The 19,388-nt window shown below is 43.4% G+C and overlaps 1 protein-coding gene across 14 annotated transcripts in view; it reads right to left on the bottom strand.

Moving 5' to 3' along the window:
- Positions 1-364: 364 nt before the first annotated feature.
- The window catches only part of LOC139566486 (RNA-binding motif, single-stranded-interacting protein 1-like), a 29,064-nt gene continuing 10,040 nt past the window's right edge, over positions 365-19,388 (bottom strand). For 2 of the 14 annotated variants that reach the window (XM_071387737.1, XM_071387723.1), the window contains exons 3-13: positions 18,773-18,831; positions 18,485-18,576; positions 11,428-11,588; positions 11,210-11,289; positions 10,989-11,101; positions 9,924-10,064; positions 9,719-9,769; positions 3,824-3,925; positions 3,520-3,603; positions 3,284-3,374; positions 365-3,173 (exon numbers count right to left, since the gene is read on the bottom strand). In XM_071387737.1, the coding sequence (XP_071243838.1) occupies positions 3,291-3,374; positions 3,520-3,603; positions 3,824-3,925; positions 9,719-9,769; positions 9,924-10,064; positions 10,989-11,101; positions 11,210-11,289; positions 11,428-11,588; positions 18,485-18,576; positions 18,773-18,831 (967 nt within the window). In that variant the 3' untranslated portion in view covers positions 365-3,173; positions 3,284-3,290. The remainder of the gene's footprint in view (positions 3,174-3,283; positions 3,375-3,519; positions 3,604-3,823; positions 3,926-9,718; positions 9,770-9,923; positions 10,065-10,988; positions 11,102-11,209; positions 11,290-11,427; positions 11,589-18,484; positions 18,577-18,772; positions 18,832-19,388) is intronic. The other 12 variants (XM_071387736.1, XM_071387732.1, XM_071387726.1 and 9 more) reach the window with 12 other exon arrangements.

A 19,388-nucleotide genomic window follows, 5' to 3' on the forward strand; every position in this document is an offset into this window, starting at 1 on the left:
GGAGGCGTGCGTGGACACGCAGTCATGGGTGAACAGGGAGAGCAGGAGGGGGCTGAGCATGCACCCTTGTGGGGCACCTGTGTTGAGAGTCTGCGTAGTGGAGGTGCTGTTTCCTACCTTCACCACCCCGGGACAGCCCATCAGGAAGTCCAGGACCCAGTTGCAGAGGGCGGGGTTCAGACCCAGGGCCCTAAGCTTAATGATGAGCTTGGAGGGTACTATGTAAAATTACATGCTTCTTGTCATATCCTGTTCTAACCAAAACACTGCCACAATAGCTGTAACTGAAGGGGGTCAATTAAGATTTAGTAAACTACATCAAACATAAAATATGAGACATAAATGACTAAACAAACTCACCTCATAGGGCTGATTCATGGTGGGTTTTTATTCAAATGTTTTTATAAAGGAAAGCACAAGGATAAGATTGGTAGAACAATCTTGTGAAACAATGGCTGTAACATACATAAGGAAACAAAAATACAAAATTATTTTATTTTTCTAATTGATGATACCCAGCAGCGTCATCACCCGGACATGTAAAACAAAAAAAATCTATCTTTCTGCATAAATTACTACTATTTCATTTGACTTATTGTCATCAGCCAGTCTATATCACACAAGTGTTGGTTGAATTTGCTGTACAACTAGCCTATTGATCCAGACACAGAATTGCACTTGGTTCAGACATCGCTAGCTATGCAAGACTACAAATAGTATGGTTGCAATTTAAACTTCCATCTTTCAGACTTCTACAACCCCCTCACCACATTAACTGCCAACACAAAGTCCCATACAGAGAAGGTGTGTGTGTGTGTTTCAAGGGAAGAATAGATCAAGTCTAGCCATCTACACTACCACGTGGTGGGTTTGCGCTCCTCTTTTATAAAAAAAACCCACCTAATTCCCCAGCCTATTGGAACCTCTGTTCGACAAGCAGCACTTTGTTTTTCATTTAACTTTGGAGACTCCAAAACTAAGGCGGAGCTAAAACCAGATTCCACTTGTAACAATGTTCATATCGGGAAAAAAACAAAAACAAGATTCAGCATGATACTACACTAAACAAAACAGAATGTTTATTTACTTGAGGACAGAGTAGTAGGAGGAAGAATTGTAAAAATTGCTATTGGCCAGCTCCTGAGCTTGGCTTAGGATGCATTCCAAATCTGACCTCATTTCCTTTATAGTGCAATGCTTTTGACCCATAGAGATACATAGAGGACTCTAGTGCCCAAAAGCCTATTTTAGCATTGGCAGCACCATTGAGGACTTTCACCATTTTGAAGTAGTCAACTGGGTGGGTCTTCCAATGGGTTAAAGGGATACTTCGGGATTTTGGCAATGAGGCCCTTTATCTACTTCTCCAGAGTCAAATGAATTTGTGGATACCATTTTTATGTCTCTGTGTCCAGTATCAATGAAGTTAGAGGTAGTTTCGCAAGCCAATGCTAACTAGTGTTAGCGCAATGACTGGAAGTCTATGGGTATCTGCTAGCATGCTAGTAGATAAAGGGCATCATTGCCAAAATCCCGAAGTATCCCTTTAACCCATTGGAAGTCCCACCCAGTTGACTACTTCAAAATGCTCTCACAGACGGCATAATGGGATAGACACAATGATGTGATGTCTATCTAAGTCTATGTTTTTATTTATTTAACCTTTATTTACCTAGACAAGTCAGTTAAGAACAAATTCTTATTTACAATGACGGGCTACCGGGGAACAGTAGATTAACCGCCATGTTCAGGAGCAGAACGACAGATTTTTACCTTGTCAGCTCGGGGATTCGATCCAGCAACCTTACGGTTACTGGCCCAACGTTTTGAACATAGCCCCATGTGAAAAGCCTATGGATCAAAAGTAATGCACTACATAAGGAAAAGGGTGCGATTTGGTCCGCAGCTTTTGTGTTCTTCTCTGGTGAGGCGGGCTGGACCTGCAAACCCAGCCATACCAGCCCAGACAGAACTCTGAGGTAGATAAAAACCAGTCACACATGACCACACATGGTCAAGATGACCATTCAATGTTCTTTAAAGACAACCCCGTCAATTTAGCGTAAAGTAAAACAGATTGTAATTTCCTCATTAAAGTTAAGCATTTTCTATTAATATTACTGTATCTGTTGAAGTAAAAAATAGCAGAGAAAAAATAAAAGCGCCTTGATGTTACCTCACAATTTCAAGCATTTCTTTTAAATCTATTTGTGTTTTTTATTTGAATTGTAGGCTATATTGTCTTAATTAGGGAGATGAGATCAGTATGTGTAGCATTTGATGGAGGTCAACATCCTTGGCTGTGTGTGAAATATGACAAAACAAGACACCTACACTGTCAAAGTCTAAAGAGACCTTACTATGGACTGACAGTAGTTCTAATTAAGAGTGGCTGTTCTTTTTAATGTAGCCTGGTTAGACCAGGCTGAATACTGTGATCACCATGAAGTGAAACAGTGAAATGTCAGGGAATCAGTTCGGATTCTGCCAGGCTATGTAAAATGACTGTTATGATGTTAGAGGAAGGCACATTATCCAACCCATCATCTATTTGGCAAAACATCTGCTTCTTTATCAGTTCTCTATTCATAGATTGATTGACAGCTGCCAAACGGCCAATCCTACATATTTAATCTGATACAGAAAATCATGTCAGACATTAACCCTATAAGCCTAATTGAATGATAATATCTTATAAAGACCAAAAATGAAAAGCAGTAACACCTCACCAAATGAACACTTTTTGCAAGCAACATTTTTTTCATCATATATCTTGGCTAATAAACTACCTATAAAACCCATTGGAAATCTCTTTTTCCTTAAGTCAACAGATTCCACACAAAAAAGAATCAATCTCTGTAGGCTACTTGCCCCATTGCATCCACTTGGAGAATCCGTGGTAAAAAAATGCACGTCTTTTCGTTTATCAAAATAAAACATATTTTTCCTGTTTTGAAGGGGGGAATAATTGTTGGTTTTGTCCATTTTTACACCTCTGTCTTCGTTTTACACACCATGGTATCATTGCTGTTGGTTCCATCATACACAGTTGTTTGGTTGAAGCTGTGCAAAAGAGTTCTTACTGAAGTCTGGTCTGGTCCAATCAGGAGAGGCTGTGACTGTGACATCATGAGTCAGCGCCCACAGCATCCATTACTGCTCACAGAAGTCACCTGACAATACACACAACAATCAGGATCATTACTCCTACTATTAGCAGTGTTACAGTACAATTAAAACTATCACTTCCATCTTATATAGGGACTCATATGGAAGCACGTACCTTATCGTTACTTGCTCTGCTGACTGTAGGGAGACGAATTGTTGGACGAATCCATTTGCTGCTGTGAACCATTTTCCTGAAGAGGGAAAAACTGTGTAACTTCACATCTTAATATTGCGTATTAGCACCATCAAGTAAGTAATGGCATGGGATGTAAAGATTGTATGTAAAATGGCTGTACTCATGATGAGACATGAATGAGAGGAGATCAACACGATGAGATGGCAAAGACGAACCTCGGAACTTACGGCTGTCTGCTGCATGTGGGCGTACTGAGGCATATAGGCTGCCTGGACTGCAGCGTTGGCTGAAATATACTGCTGTCACAAGAAAAACAACAATATATTAGATTAGCTCAAATCGTGATTTAAGGGATACTATACCCCTCATACTGTACCCCTCAGAAGTTAGCCAACTCATTTTCACCCGATCCCAAATCACCCCCTAGCCCTTAGCCTCTATGCACTTTAGATCTGAGTTTGCATCAGGTAAAATGAGACTAACTAAATTGCACCTCCCCCTTCCCAGAATCCCCCTCACCGCTCCACTGCTGCCCAATGAGAGATGGCCCATCTGCTGTGTCATGATGGCGGTGGGCTGCATTGTCATGGAGTGGTCCACAGAGGGCGACATTACAGCCTGCTGTAGCAGAGAGAGAGAGAGAGATTACAATTCTAGAATCAATACAAGGTCATCCTCATACTCAAATCCATTGAGGATCAATGGAAGGTCTGCAGGCAAAAGTATCTGGCTTTAAAATGATTGGAATTTGTGGTTAGGTTTAACTGTAATAACTCATTCATAACACTGTTTCTGTACAGGGCTGAATAGGGACTGGTTAGACCAAGTGTACTGCTGAGCGATTAACCGAAATGTTGGTTATTTTACATTTTTTAACAACTACTTGACTGACGTCGGTTCAATTATTTGAATTCCATTTTGCTCCTTTTTTTTGTTGTTGAGCTCGATGTGCAGTTTCTGTAGAGATAAATCCGATCAAGCCTGAACTGTGCGATGTAGTAGGGAGTTGTAGGTTCCAACAAGCCAATATTCGACATAGTTTAGCGAAGAAAACATGGTCATTTACTACAATGACCATAATCCATTGTGTGCCCGCTTTAAACTTGTCCGATCTGTGCGGACTTGACATGGAGACAGAGAACAGAGAACGAGAGGGATAGAACGGAGAAGCTTCGCGAGTTTGAAAATGCATGCAATCTAAGTGATTGATAGTTGGTTTTCAGCAGTCATAAAAGTATGCCTTATTTACTTTGAATCAAATCAAATGTTATTTGTCACATGCGCCGAATAAAACAGGTGTAGACCTTCAGTGAAATGCTTACTTACAAGCCCTAACCAACAATGCAGTTAAGAAAATACCCTCCAAAAAAGTAAGAGATAAGAATAACAAATAATGAAAAAACTACTAAAATAGTGATTTTGTCAGACAGCATAGGCAGCAGCTTTATATAGATGAGACAATGACTTGGAATAAAATAATAAAGTAATCGAATAAAATATTTTATTAAACTATAGTAATGTGAATAAATGATGGTTAATAAGTGATAAGCAGTAATGGTCAGTCACTACCATCATGGGACTTGTATTAATAGTTTTGTTCTGTGTTGTTACAGAATTCAACCCACATACTGCATAGTGCATTTAATGTAAAAAATAAATACAAAATAAATACAAATAAAACCGTGATTATTTTGTAATAATCAAACAGAAACTGAAACGATCTCAAAAAGCACTAATCGCTCAGCACTAACCAAGTGAAACTTGTGACTTCAAGTTAGTTAGATTAATCAGACAAGCTCAGCACCCCCAGAAAATACATATTTGTTAGGCCTTAGGCCATCCGTATAAGCCACAACTCCTTGAGGGAGTGCACCATTTCCTTGTCAAAAGGAGGGGAAACAGACACAGACACTTGTTCTACTTGAAACCATCTGCTGAGAGATGCGAATGGCTTCAGTCATAAGATCGTGTCTGCTGCAGGCATTTCCTGTTGGCTCCATAAGGCAGTGGGAGCAGAGAGCTAGAGGCCAGAGAAGCACAGTTGTATTTTGGTCCCAGATCACACCCTATTCTCTCAAACTCAACTCTGGACCATTTTTCATTGTTCCCCTCTAATCAGGGACTGATTTAGACCTGGGACACCAGGTGGGTGCAATTAATTATCAGGCAGAACAGAAAACCAGCAGGCTCCGGACCTAGTAGGGCAAGAGTTGAATACCCCTGCCCTGTTCCCTACATTGTGCACAACGTTTGACCAGAGCCCAGAGTTAGTTAGCTACAGGAAAAGAGAGCTCTCTGCTTTTGTCTCAGGCTCTGGTCAAAAGTAGTGCACTATATAGGGAATAGGGTGCAAATTCAGACGCAACCTTAATCCACCGTGTCACATCCAGATGATAAAAGGAAAAGAGCTCAAGAGCTTAAACTCACCAGGGGAGTTTCCCCTTTAAATCCTAATCAAAACAATTGATTGGTTCCGCCCTCACTGAAATATGAGGGAATGTTTCGGTTCCCAGAACTGGGCTTGGCTCTGTTTTGTTCTGTTCTCTTCTCTTCCCACACAGATTTTGGGTGTGTTTATTCTGCTGCGTCAGCAGAACTCGCTGATTAAAGTAACACATTCTGTTTTTGAATCAGGGTATTTTGTCATATGTCATATGTGAGCCTCTCAACATATACTATCAGTGGGATAAGATATATACAGGGGCGCAACTTTCACATTCTGAAATTGCATTTTTGTCCCCTCCCAGTTGTATAATTGGAATGCGATACAAAACTTGGAATGCGATACAAAACGAGGTGACAGTGTGCTTTAGGACCATGCGGACGCCTCCGAGCGGTCGTGTAGGCTGTTTGGAGTGTTTATCCGACTGGATAAAAAAAAAAAATATATATATATATATACAGTGGGGAGAACAAGTATTTGATACACTGCCGATTTTGCAGGTTTTCCTACTTACAAAGCATGTAGAGGTCTGTCATTTTTATCATAGGTACACTTCAACTGTGAGAGACGGAATCTAAAACAAAAGTCCAGAAAATCACATTGTATGATTTTTAAGTAATTAATTTGCATTTTATTGCATGACATAAGTATTTGATCACCTACCAACCAGTAAGAATTCCGGCTCTCACAGACCTGTTAGTTTTTCTTTAAGAAGCCCTCCTGTTCTCCACTCATTACCTGTATTAACTGCACCTGTTTGAACTCGTTACCTGTATAAAAGACACCTGTCCACACACTCAATCAAACAGACTCCAACCTCTCCACAATGGCCAAGACCAGAGAGCTGTGTAAGGACATCAGGGATAAATTGTAGACCTGTACAAGGCTGGGATGGGCTACAGGACAATAGGCAAGCAGCTTGATGAGAAGGCAACAACTGTTGGCACAATTATTAGAAAATGGAAGAAGTTCAAGATGACGGTCAATCACCCTCGGTCTGGGGCTCCATGCAAGATCTCACCTCGTGGGGCATCAATGATCATGAGGAATGTGAGGGATCAGCCCAGAACTACACGGCAGGACCTGGTCAATGACCTGAAGAGAGCTGGGACCACAGTCTCAAAGAAAACCATTAGTAACACACTACGCCGTCATGGATTAAAATCCTGCAGCGCACGCAAGGTCCCCCTGCTCAAGCCAGCGCATGTCCAGGCCCGTCTGAAGTTTGCCAATGACCATCTGGATGATCCAGAGGAGGAATGGGAGAAGGTCATGTGGTCTGATGAGACAAAAATAGAGCTTTTTGCTCTAAACTCCACTCGCCGTGTTTGGAGGAATAGAAGGATGAGTACAACCCCAAGAACACCATCCCAACCGTGAAGCATGGAGGTGGAAACATCATTCTTTGGGGATGCTTTTCTGCAAAGGGGACAGGACGACTGCACCGTATTGAGGGGAGGATGGATGGGGCCATGTATCGCGAGATCTACACCAACAACCTCCTTCCCTCAGTAAGAGCATTGAAGATGGGTCGTGGCTGGGTCTTCCAGCATGACAACGACCCGAAACACACAGCCAGGGCAACTAAGGAGTGGCTCCGTAAGAAGCATCTCAAGGTCCTGGAGTGGCCTAGCCAGTCTCCAGACCTGAACCCAATAGAAAATCTTTGGAGGGAGCCGAAAGTCCGTATTGCCCAGCGACAGCCCCGAAACCTGAAGGATCTGGAGAAGGTCTGTATGGAGGAGTGGGCCAAAATCCCTGCTGCAGTGTGTGCAAACCTGGTCAAGAACTACAGGAAACGTATGATCTCTGTAATTGCAAACTAAGGTTTCTGTACCAAATATTAAGTTCTGCTTATCTGATGTATCAAATACTTATGTCATGCAATAAAATGCAAATTAATTACTTAAAAATCATACAATGTGATTTTCTGGATTTTTGTTTTAGATTCCGTCTCTCACAGTTGAAGTGTACCTATGATAAAAATTACAGACCTCTACATGCTTTGTAAGTAGGAAAACCTGTAAAATCATCAGTGTATCAAATACTTGTTCTCCCCACTGTATATATATACGCTACTGGTCAAAAGTTTTTGAAAATCTACTAATTCAAGGGTTTTTCTTTATTTTTACTTTTTTCTACATTGTAGAATAATAGTGAAGACATCCAAACTATGAAATAACACATATGGAATCATGTAGTAACCAACAAATTGTTAAACAAATCAAAATATATTTTATATTTGAGATTCTTTGATGCCTTGTTGACAGCTTTGCACACTCTTGGCATTCTCTCAACCAGCTTCACGAGGTAGTCACCTGGAATGCATTTTCAATTCATTTCAAAAGGAATTTCTTTCCTTCTTAATGCGTTTGAGCCAATCAGTTGTGTTGTGACAAGGTGGGGGGTATACATAAGATAGCCCTATTTGGTAAAAGACCAAGTCCATATTATGACAAGAACAGCTCAAATAAGCAAAGAAAAACGACAATCCATCATTAATTTAGGACATGAAGGTCAGTCAATACGGAACATTTCAAGAACTTTTAAAGTTTCTTCAAGTGCAGTCACAAAAAACATAAAAACAAGCGTTATGTTGAAACTAGCTCTCATGAGGACCGCCACAGGAATGGAAGACCCAGAGTTACCTCTGCTGCAGGGGATAAGTTCATTAGAGTTACCAGCCTCAGAAATTGCAGCCCAAATAAATTCTTCACAGAGTTCAAGTAACAGACACATCTCAACATCAACTCTTCATAGGAGACTGTGTGAATCAAGCCTTCATGGTCGAATTGCTGTAAAGAAACCACTACTAAAGGACACCAATAAGAAGAAGAGACCTCCTTGTGCCAAGAAACACGAGCAATGAACATTAGACCGGTGGAAATTTGTCCTTTGGTCTGGAGTCCAAATTTGAGATTATTGGTTCCAATCGCCGTGTCTTTGTGAGACGTGATGTGGGTGAACAGATGATCTCTGCATGTGTATTTCCCACCGTAAAGCTTGGAGGAGGAGGTGTTATGGTGTGGGGGGGCTTTGCTGGTGATGCTGTCTGTGATTTATTTAGAATTCAAGGCACACTTAACCAGCATGGCTACCACAGCATTCTGCAGCGATACGCCATCCCATCTGGTTTGGGCTTATTGGGACTATAATTTGTTTGTAAACAGGACAATGACCCAACACACCTCCAGGCTGTGTAAGGGCTATTTTACCAAGAAGGAGAGTGATGGAGTGCTGCATCAGATGACCTGGCCTCCACAATACCCCGACCTCAACCAAATTGAGATGAAGATGGCAGATTGAAGGAAATGCAGCCAACAAGTGCTCAGCATATGTGGGAACTCCTTGAAGACTGCTGGAAAAGCATTCCAGGTGAAGCTGGTTGAGAGAATGCCAAGAGTGTGCAAAGCTGTCATCAAGGCAAAGGGTGGCTATTTGAAGAATCTCAAATATAAAATATATTTTGATTTGTTTAACACTTTTTTGGTTACTACATGATTCCATATGTGTTATTTCATAGTTCTGATGTCTTCACTATTATTCTACAATGTAGAAAATAGTAAAAATAAAGAAAAACCCTTGAATGAGTAGGCGTTCTAAAACTTTTGACCTGTAGTGTATATGTCCCCCCCACTTCTAAAACCAAAGTTGCACCCCTGGATATACAGTATATATATATATGTTTAAATCACAATGTTTTTGTATCAGAGAAGTAGCCGACTAACTGTATTATTAGTCGTATGTATGAGATACGCATGGTATACATCGTCCAACTAAATGTTTACTTGCATTATGTCTGTAGTCTACATGTATAGCGCTGCGAACTGAGTTAAGACATAGTTCCTTTCACTGTGTTTTTGTACCAGGGTAGGGTAGTACTCTATTTGTGGTAAAATGAAGTCTGACAATCCATATTTTCTAGCACTGTGTGTGTGGAGTAAGAAAGACAAGAATTTAATTTCTCTTACTGGGTGTTGCATGATGTAAGGCTGGTGGGCCATCCAGGAAGGATTCTGTACCTGGCACATGAAAGGGTAGAGTTAACCTCATGCCACATTCTTCAAATTTACATAACATTTACATTTGAGTCATTTAACACACGCTCTCATCCAAAGCGACAATCATCTTTTGATCGTTTAGATTTAATTAGCTCCAGGATAATGATGTGCCTACCTGGTAGGAGGTGACAGGAGACATGTAGGGAGACATGGCTTGCTGAGCCATCATCCTATTGGCCGTTAGGGTGTAGGGAGAGGCATAATAGCCGTTCTGCATAGCAGCTGAGGTGGGGTCGTAGGTGAGAGTCATCCCGCCCTGGTAGGACAAAACAGTACTGTCACACAAAACCAGATCCTTCTCATCTAACCGTGACATTAGCATCACAATACCAACCATTAAATCAGTACCAATCAGTAACAAGAGGTGGAAAAAGTACACAATAGTCATACTTGAGTGGAAGTAAAGACACCTTCATAGAAAACGACTCAAGTAAAAGTCACCCAGTAAAATACTACTTGAGTAAAAGTCCAAAAGTATTTGGTTTTAAATATACTAGTATCAAAAGTAAATGTAATTGCTCAAATATACTTAAGTACAAAAGTAAAAGTATAAATAATTTCAAATTCCTTATATTAAGCAAACTGGACAGCACCATTTATAGTTTCTGGATAGCTAGGGGCACACTCCAACACTCAAACAAAGCATGTGTGTTTAGTGAGTCCGCCAGATCAGAGGCAGTAGGGATGACCAGGGTTGTTCTCTTGATAAGTGCGTGAATTTGACCATTTTACTGTCAAACTAAGCATTAAAAATGTAATGAGTACTTTTGGGTAAAAGTAAAAGTTGTCAAAAATCATAATAGTAAACTACATATACCCCAAAAAACTACTTAGGTAGTACTTTAAAGTATTTTTTACTTAAGTACTTTACACCACTGGTCATGAACAGTTATTGTGCCCATAGAAATAGACAAGATGCGCGTGCAAAACCGCCGGGGGGGGGTCCCGAATGCTGGGAGGGGGGCCCGAGTGAAAAAGTTAATGAACCCATACACTAATGAACTGGTTTCTCAGGATAGGATTAACACTGGGCCCTGGGCAACTCAGTCAACACTAGACATGAGGTCATACATTTACTCTTAAAATGGCCTTTATTAGTCTGGCAGGGAGAGAAAACGTGCAGTTGTGGGTCCACCCACAGAAACATCCAGACAGATGACACGGACAGAGAGGCACTTACTAGTCTGAGCTCTCCCTCTCGGGGCCATGTCCGACCGCTGGGGATGTAGGGACTGTGGCTGTGCCTCTTCCGCTGACCATCAGCAAACTTACACAGCAGTGGCTCAGAGGGAGCTGGAGAGGGGGAAAAAACACATCATCCTCACCATCATCATTAGCAAAACCAAAAAGTGAGCATCGCAGCCCAAAGCATGAGAGAGAATAAGAGAAAATAGGCCTTACCCGTAGTTCCAGGCGCCGTCTTGATAAACTTCCCATTGAAGTGGGCTATGACTGAGTTACACATCTCCTTGGACTCCATCCTGAGAATAGTAGACATAAGTCACACATGAATCAATGGGACCCAAATGAGAAAAAGTAGCAGGATTTGAACCCACAACCCTTTGAGTTACCGACATGGTCCTCCGTCAAACTGTTACTGAGCATTGAGATGTTCTCACCTGGCGAAGCCGACGCCTCTGCTGGCCCCGCTGTAGTCTCTGAGGACGCGGGTGGAGATGACCTGTCCAAAAGGCCTCAGCAGCCCCTCCAGCTCCTGCTCGTCTACAGACACAGGCAGGTTGGAGATGTACAGGTTGGTGGGGTCCTGCTCCTGTTGCTGCTTAGAGAGAGGGACAGAGAAATGGATAGAGAGGCATTAGGATCATTTTCCTCCAAATAATTTATTTTTATTTTTTATTTCACCTTTATTTAACCAGGTAGGCTAGTTGAGAACAAGTTCTCATTTGCAACTGCGACCTGGCCAAGATAAAGCATAGCAGTGTGAACAGACAACACAGAGTTACACATGGAGTAAACAATAAACAAGTCAATAACATGGTAGAAAAAAAAGAGAATCTATATACAATGTGTGCAAAAGGCATGAGGTAGGCAATAAATCGAATAATTACAATTTAGCAGATTAACACTGGAGTGATAAATCATCAGATGATCATGTGCAAGAAGAGATACTGGTGTGCAAAAGAGCAGAAAAGTAAATAAATAAAAGCAGTATGGGGGGTGAGGTAGGTAAATTGGGTGGGTAGTTTACAGATGGACTATGTACAGCTGCAGCGATCGGTTAGCTGCTCGGATAGCAGATTTTTAAAGTTGTTGAGGGAGATAAAAGTCTCCAACTTCAGAGATTTTTGCAATTCGTTCCAGTCGCAGGCAGCAGAGAACTGGAAGGAAAGGCGTCCAAATGAGGTTTTGGCTTTAGGGATGATCAGTGAGATACACCTGCTGGAGCGCGTGTTGCGGGTGGGTGTAGCCATCGTGACCAGTGAACTGAGATAAGGCGGCACTTTACCTAGCATAGCCTTGTAGATGACCTGGAGCCAGTGGGTCTGACGACGAACATGTAGCGAGGGCCAGCCGACTAGGGCATACAGGTCGCAGTGGTGGGTCGTATAAGGTGCTTTAGTAACAAAACGAATGGCACTGTGATAAACTGCATCCAGTTTGCTGAGTAGAGTATTGGAAGCTATTTTGTAGATGACATCGCCGAAGTCGAGGATCGGTAGGATAGTCAGTTTTACTAGGGTAAGTTTGGCGGCGTGAGTGAAGGAGGCTTTGTTGCGGATAGAAAGCCGATTCTTGCTTTGATTTTGGATTGGAGATGTTTGATATGAGTCTGGAAGGAGAGTTTGCAGTCTAGCCAGACACCTAGGTACTTATAGATGTCCACATATTCTAGGTCGGAACCGTCCAGGGTGGTGATGCTAGTCGGGCGTGCGGGTGCAGGCAGCGAACGGTTGAAAAGCATGCATTTGGTTTTACTAGCGTTTAAGAGCAGTTGGAGGCCACGGAAGGAGTGTTGTATGGCATTGAAGCTCGTTTGGAGGTTAGATAGCACAGTGTCCAAGGAAGGGCCGGAAGTATATAGAATGGTGTCGTCTGCGTAGAGGTGGATCAGGGAATCGCCCGCAGCAAGAGCAACATCATTGATGTATACAGAGAAAAGAGTCGGCCCGAGAATTGAACCCTGTGGTACCCCCATAGAGACTGCCAGAGGACCGGACAACATGCCCTCCGATTTGACACACTGAACTCTGTCTGCAAAGTAGTTGGTGAACCAGGCAAGGCAGTCATTAGAAAAACCGAGGCTACTGAGTCTGCCGATAAGAATATGGTGATTGACAGAGCCGAAAGCCTTGGCCAGGTCGATGAAGACGGCTGCACAGTAATGTCTTTTATCGATGGCGGTTATGATATCGTTTAGTACCTTGAGCGTGGCTGAGGTGCACCCATGACCGGCTCGGAAACCGGATTGCACAGCGGAGAAGGTACGGTGGGATTCGAGATGGTCAGTGATCTGTTTGTTGACTTGGCTTTCGAAGACCTTAGATAGGCAGGGCAGGATGGATATAGGTCTGTAACAGTTTGGGTCCAGGGTGTCTCCCCCTTTGAAGAGGGGGATGACCGCAGCAGCTTTCCAATCCTTGGGGATCTCAGATGATACGAAGGAGAGGTTGAACAGGCTGGTGATAGGGGGTGCGACAATGGCGGCGGACAGTTTCAGAAATAGGGGGTCCAGATTGTCAAGCCCAGCTGATTTGTATGGGTCCAGGTTTTCCAGCTCTTTCAGAACATCTGCTATCTGGATTTGGGTAAAGGAGAAGCTGGGGAGGCTTGGGCGAGTAGCAGCGGGGGGGGCGGGGCTGTTGGCCAAGGTTGGAGTCGCCAGGAGGAAGGCATGGCCAGCCATTGAGAAATGCTTGTTGAAGTCTTCGATTATCACGGATTTATCGGTGGTGACCGTGTTACCTAGCCTCAGTGCAGTGGGCAGCTGGGAGGAGGTGCTCTTGTTCTCCATGGACTTTACAGTATCCCAGAACTTTTTGGAGTTAGAGCTACAGGATGCAAATTTCTGCTTGAAAAAGCTGGCCTTTGCTTTCCTGACTGACTGCGTGTATTGGTTCCTGACTTCCCTGAACAGTTGCATATCGCGGGGGCTCTTCGATGCTATTGCAGTTCGCCACAGGATGTTTTTGTGCTGGTCGAGGGCAGTCAGGTCTGGAGTGAACCAAGGGCTATATCTGTTCTTGGTTCTGCATTTTTTGAACGGAGCATGCTTGTCTAATATGGTGAGGAAGTAACATTTAAAGAATGACCAGGCATCCTCAACTGACGGGATGAGGTCAATATCCTTCCAGGGTACCCGGGCCAGGTCGATTAGAAAGGCCTGCTCGCAGAAGTGTTTTAGGGAGCGTTTGACAGTGATGAGGGGTGGTCGTTTGACCGCGGACCCGTGGCGGATACAGGCAATGAGGCAGTGATCGCTGAGATCTTGATTGAAGACAGCAGAGGTGTATTTGGAGGGCAGGTTGGTCAGGATAATGTCTATTAGGGTGCCCATGTTTACGGATTTAGGGTTGTACCTGGTGGGTTCCTTGATGATTTGTGTGAGATTGAGGGCATCAAGCTTGGATTGTAGGACTGCCGGGGTGTTAAGCATATCCCAGTTTAGGTCACCTAACAGAACAAACTCTGAAGCTAGATGGGGAGCGATCAATTCACAGATGGTGTCCAGGGCACAGCTGGGAGCTGAGGGGGGTCGGTAGCAGGCGGCAACAGTGAGAGACTTATTTCTGGAGAGATTACATTTTTAAAATTAGAAGTTCGAACTGTTTGGGCATAGACCTGGAAAGTATGACAGAACTTTGCAGGCTATCTCTGCAGTAGATTGCAACTCCTCCCCCTTTGGCAGTTCTATCTTGACGGAAAGTGTTATAGTTGGGTATGGAAATCTCAGAATTTTTGGTGGCCTTCCTAAGCCAGGATTCGGACACGGCAAGGACATCAGGGTTGGCAGAGTGTGCTAAAGCGGTGAGTAAGGCAAACTTAGGGAGGAGGCTTCTGATGTTGACATGCATGAGGCCAAGGCTTTTTCGATCACAGAAGTCAACAAATGAGGGTGACTGGGGACATGCAGGGCCTGGGTTTACCTCCACATCACCCGAGGAACAGAGGAGTAGTAGGATGAGGGTGCGGCTAAAGGCTATCAAAACTGGTCGCCTAGAGCGTTGGGGACAAAGAATAAAAGGAGCAGATTTATGGGCGTGGTAGAATAGATTCTGGGCATAATGTGCAGACAGGGGTATGGTGGGGCGTGGGTACAGCGGAGGCAAGCCCAGGCACTGGGTGATGATAAGAGAGGTTGTATCTCTGGACATGCTGGTCTCAATGGGTGAGGTCACCGCATATGTGGGGGGTGGGACCAAGGAGGTATCAGAGGTACGGAGAGTGGAACTACAGGGTCCATTGCAAACCAAAACAATGATAATGATAACTAGCCTGAACAACAGTATGCAAGGCATATTGATATTTGAGAGAGACATACAATAAGGCATAAAGTGATTGCAGGTCTTGATTGGGAGAGCTAGCTAAAACAACAGGTAAGATAACAGCAGCAATAACAGGGTGCTAGTCTAACACAGCAACAACAGGTAAAAATGGCGACGACTAGGCAGAGAGGGTCGGATTAACTACACACAGATCCTGAGTTAAAGCACAGAGCCGACAGATAAAACACAAATAAACAGAATGGAGTACCGTGAATTAATGGACAGTCAAGCATGCATCAGCTATGTAGCCAAGTGATCATAGTGTCCAGGGGGCAGCCGTAGATGGAGCAGGGAGGCCTCCACTAAGCTAGCACGCGGCGTTTAAAGTTAGTAGCCCGGGGGGTGGTCTGCTCAGACGGAGGGGGTCTGCTCAGACGTGGTCGTGTCGACAGAGAATCCAAGCCAGATGGCGATGGCGAAAGAGAGGTTGTGAATTGTAGAATTGTGTTTGCTAACTGGTGCTAGCTTCGTGGCAGTGGCGCTAGCTGCGCTAGCCGCAAGCTAGCTGTGAGGATCAGAAGCAGTGGCTCAGGGATTACGGCAGGAACAGTCCGATGCTGGTAAATTGGTGAGTAATATCCAGGCTAATAACAGGGCTGGTGTCTGTGCAGAAGGTAAAAGCTACTAGCAGCGGCAAAAAAATGGCTAAATTAGCTTGTAGCTGGTATTGTAGCCCAAGAATTCGCTGGTAGACCTCTTCAGCTAGCCGGCAGATGGGCCTAGCTCGAGGCTAGCTCAAGGCTAACTGGTGCTTGCTTCGGGACAGAGGTGTTAGCCAGTAGTAGCCACTCGGTTGCAGCTAGCTAGCTGTGATGATACGGTGTAATTGTCCAGAGCTTGCGTCAGGAATCCGGTGATGTGGTAGAGAAAAAGCAGTCCTATATGCTCTGGGTTGATATCGCGCTTGCAGACTGGCAGGTATTGGCCCGGTATTGAAGCTGGCTGTGTCCGAGTTGAGGGTGAAGACCGCAGCAGTGGCTAACTGACTACTAGCTAGTAGCTAGTTATCTGGCTAGCTTCTGATTGGGGTCACGGTTCTAAAGTATAAAAAAATAGCAGGTCCGTACCACATTGGGTGAGGCGGAATGTAGGAATGTATATTCAGTTCCTAGATGGAAAGTGAAATTAAAATATATACGAAATGTATACGAAAAATACGAATACTATTTACACGGGACAGGACAAAACAAATACACGTCCGACTGCTACGCCATCTTGGAATCTATGGTAATTTGGAAAGCAACACCAACTCGAAGGCAAATACATGAATATTTCACTCTGATTAAAATAATGCGTTGACACGATTTGAGTCTGTGATGATATCCAAGCCATGATATCCAAGCCATGACAAAAAACACAACTGAACATGAGTTAGTTAGGGTTGTGTGTTGCCTTAGTAACGGTCACGTCCGGGTCATGTGGGGTCTTCAGTCAACAACTCTGTAAATGCGTTATCAAAGACTTGACTTTCTGTTGGTCCTTCTCTTTTTCTATTTTCTACGCATCCTGTCCATAGACTTAACGACGGGTTCAGTTCTCCCATCGTTACCATTACGAGCTCAACAGCTAAGCAGTACAGTTATGCAGCTACCATACAGGCACACTGTGTTCTGCTGGCCTCGGCAGAAATACAGGAGCTAGCTAGACACAGGTCCCCTGGGAGAGAGAGAGAGAGAGAGAGGAGGGAGAGAGAGAGAGAGAGAGAGAGAGAGAGAGAGAGAGAGAGAGAGAGAGAGAGAGAGAGAGAGAGAGAGAGAGAGGAGGGAGAGAGAGAGAGGAGGGAGAGAGAGAGAGAGAGAGCGAGCAAGAGAGAGAGCGAGAGAGCGAGCAAGAGAGAGAGAGAGAGCAAGAGAGAGAGAGAGCAAGAGAGAGAGAGAGCAAGAGAGAGAGAGCAAGAGAGAGAGTGAGAGAGTGAGCGAGAGACAGCAGAAATGTGCTGACAGAGAGAAATATCTATGGAAAAGTGGAACCGGTGAAACTGGGAGAGGGAGGAGAGCAGTGGTGTTAAAGTACTTAAGTAAAAAAATACATTCCTTAAGAAAATATTGTACTTTTTAGTCCTTACATTTTTCTTGACACCCAAAAGTACTCGTTACATTTGGAATGCTTAGCAGGACAGGAAAATTGTCAAATTCACGCACTTGTCAACAAAACATCCCTGGTCATCCTTTCTGCCTCTGAACCTGGTGGACTCACTAAACACACATGCTTTGTTTGTAAATTATGTCTGAATGTTGGAGTGTGCCCCTGGCTATCCATAAAAAAAAATTAAACAAGAAAATGGTGCCGTCTGGTTTGCTTAATATAAGGAATTTGAAATGACTTATACTTGTACTTTTGACACTTAGGTATATTTGAGCAATTACATTTACTTTCGATACTTAAGTATATTTTAGCAATTACATTTACTCCTGATACTTAAGTATATTTTAAACCAAATACGTTTAGACTGGTGACTTTTACTGGGTGACTTTTACTTTTACTTCAGTCATTTTCTATAAGAGCAGCTGTTCAAATCATAGGTTGAAGCTGAAAAAAAGACCACCCTATTTCACCAAAGAACTATTCAAACCAATAAGCATAACATCAGTAATTGGACATGGAACGTTAGCATAACATGCTAACTCATATCACAGCATAAAATGCTAACTGGGAGTATCCTAGCCCAGAGCACATTAATTAGTAGTTGCTGTGCTACGAGACAGACAGTCATAATATTTGCGTAACAGCAGAAAGCTGTCCGTCCTGTTCTGTGCGTGTGGACCGACTGTTTTTTGGCAGCGAACGGGAGAGGGAAGGGAGGACATCTGGCTTAAGTAGAGAACGTGAATAGGGTCACCGCCTGAACAGCCAGCCAGTCAGCTGGGGTCATGTGACTGACTCTGCTGCTCTGCTTTACACACACACACAAATGCACGTACATGTACATTGCACACACACACACACACACACACACACACACACACACACACACACACACACACACACACACACACACACACACACACACACACACACACACACACACACACACACACACACACACACACACACACACACACACACACACAGTCTACTGCTCCATATAATCTGTCATTGTAATTTACAAAACAGAGACAGACCTAGGGGCCAATGTTGTTCTGCTACCAGAAGAACACAGGGTTCCTCTCACCTTAGCCATCTGGGCTTGTATGCCACTGGTCTTTAGGGCATGGACCGCCTTCTGGGCTGCTCCAGGGCTGTCAAAGTCCACAAACCCATACCCTGGAGTCGGGAGGAGCACAGAAACAACCGTCATATACAGTTCTACAACTTGATATTAGTTTGCTTTACATTACATTCCAAATGCATTTTCTTAGTAGCATACCAGTGTGTGATGCTATCTGACAACCGTAAAATGTATCATTTGTTTCGATAAATTGGAGAAATGGAGATAAATATTAGAATACATGGTACTGACCTTTACATTTGTTAGTTGTTTTATCGAGGATAGCCTTTGCCGATACGATCTTGCCGTATCTTTGAACACAAGAAGACTCAAATGTTAATAGGATGTTGCTCTCTTATCCTTTAATTGTATTGATTATCATTACAATATGCATACATTATTGTTTTAAAGGTCAAACTATATTTCAATCTACAGATCCTCTCTATTTGGTACAGTATGTGCTAAGAAGGCTCAAAGGGTAAAGCTGGTTGAAATGATGTCTATACAATTCAGTTTACAGCCCAAATATGGTTGTAGTTACGTCATTTCTACCACTTTCGCAGTTTGGCTTGCTGGGGGGTTCATTTTGCCTTCAAATACATGAAGTTGTTTAAAAAATACTGTATGCCCTATATCACAAACAGTGTCGATCTACTGCTAAACTTATATAACAAGGGCTGGGAGTCAGAACGCTAGCTAGGCTTGCACAAGAATGCATGACATCATCGCTGAAGAAAATTGCAGCCATTTAAGCGGGTGAGGCAACCGGGGTGTGAGGCTTGGAGGGAACATATCGAGCCGGATGACCACACAGCACACCATGTTATTTCAGTAGACTCATTTAAGAGAATCAACTCATCATTGTGTC

Source organism: Salvelinus alpinus, chromosome 38, assembly GCF_045679555.1.
Source record: "Salvelinus alpinus chromosome 38, SLU_Salpinus.1, whole genome shotgun sequence".
NCBI lineage: Eukaryota > Metazoa > Chordata > Actinopteri > Salmoniformes > Salmonidae > Salvelinus > Salvelinus alpinus.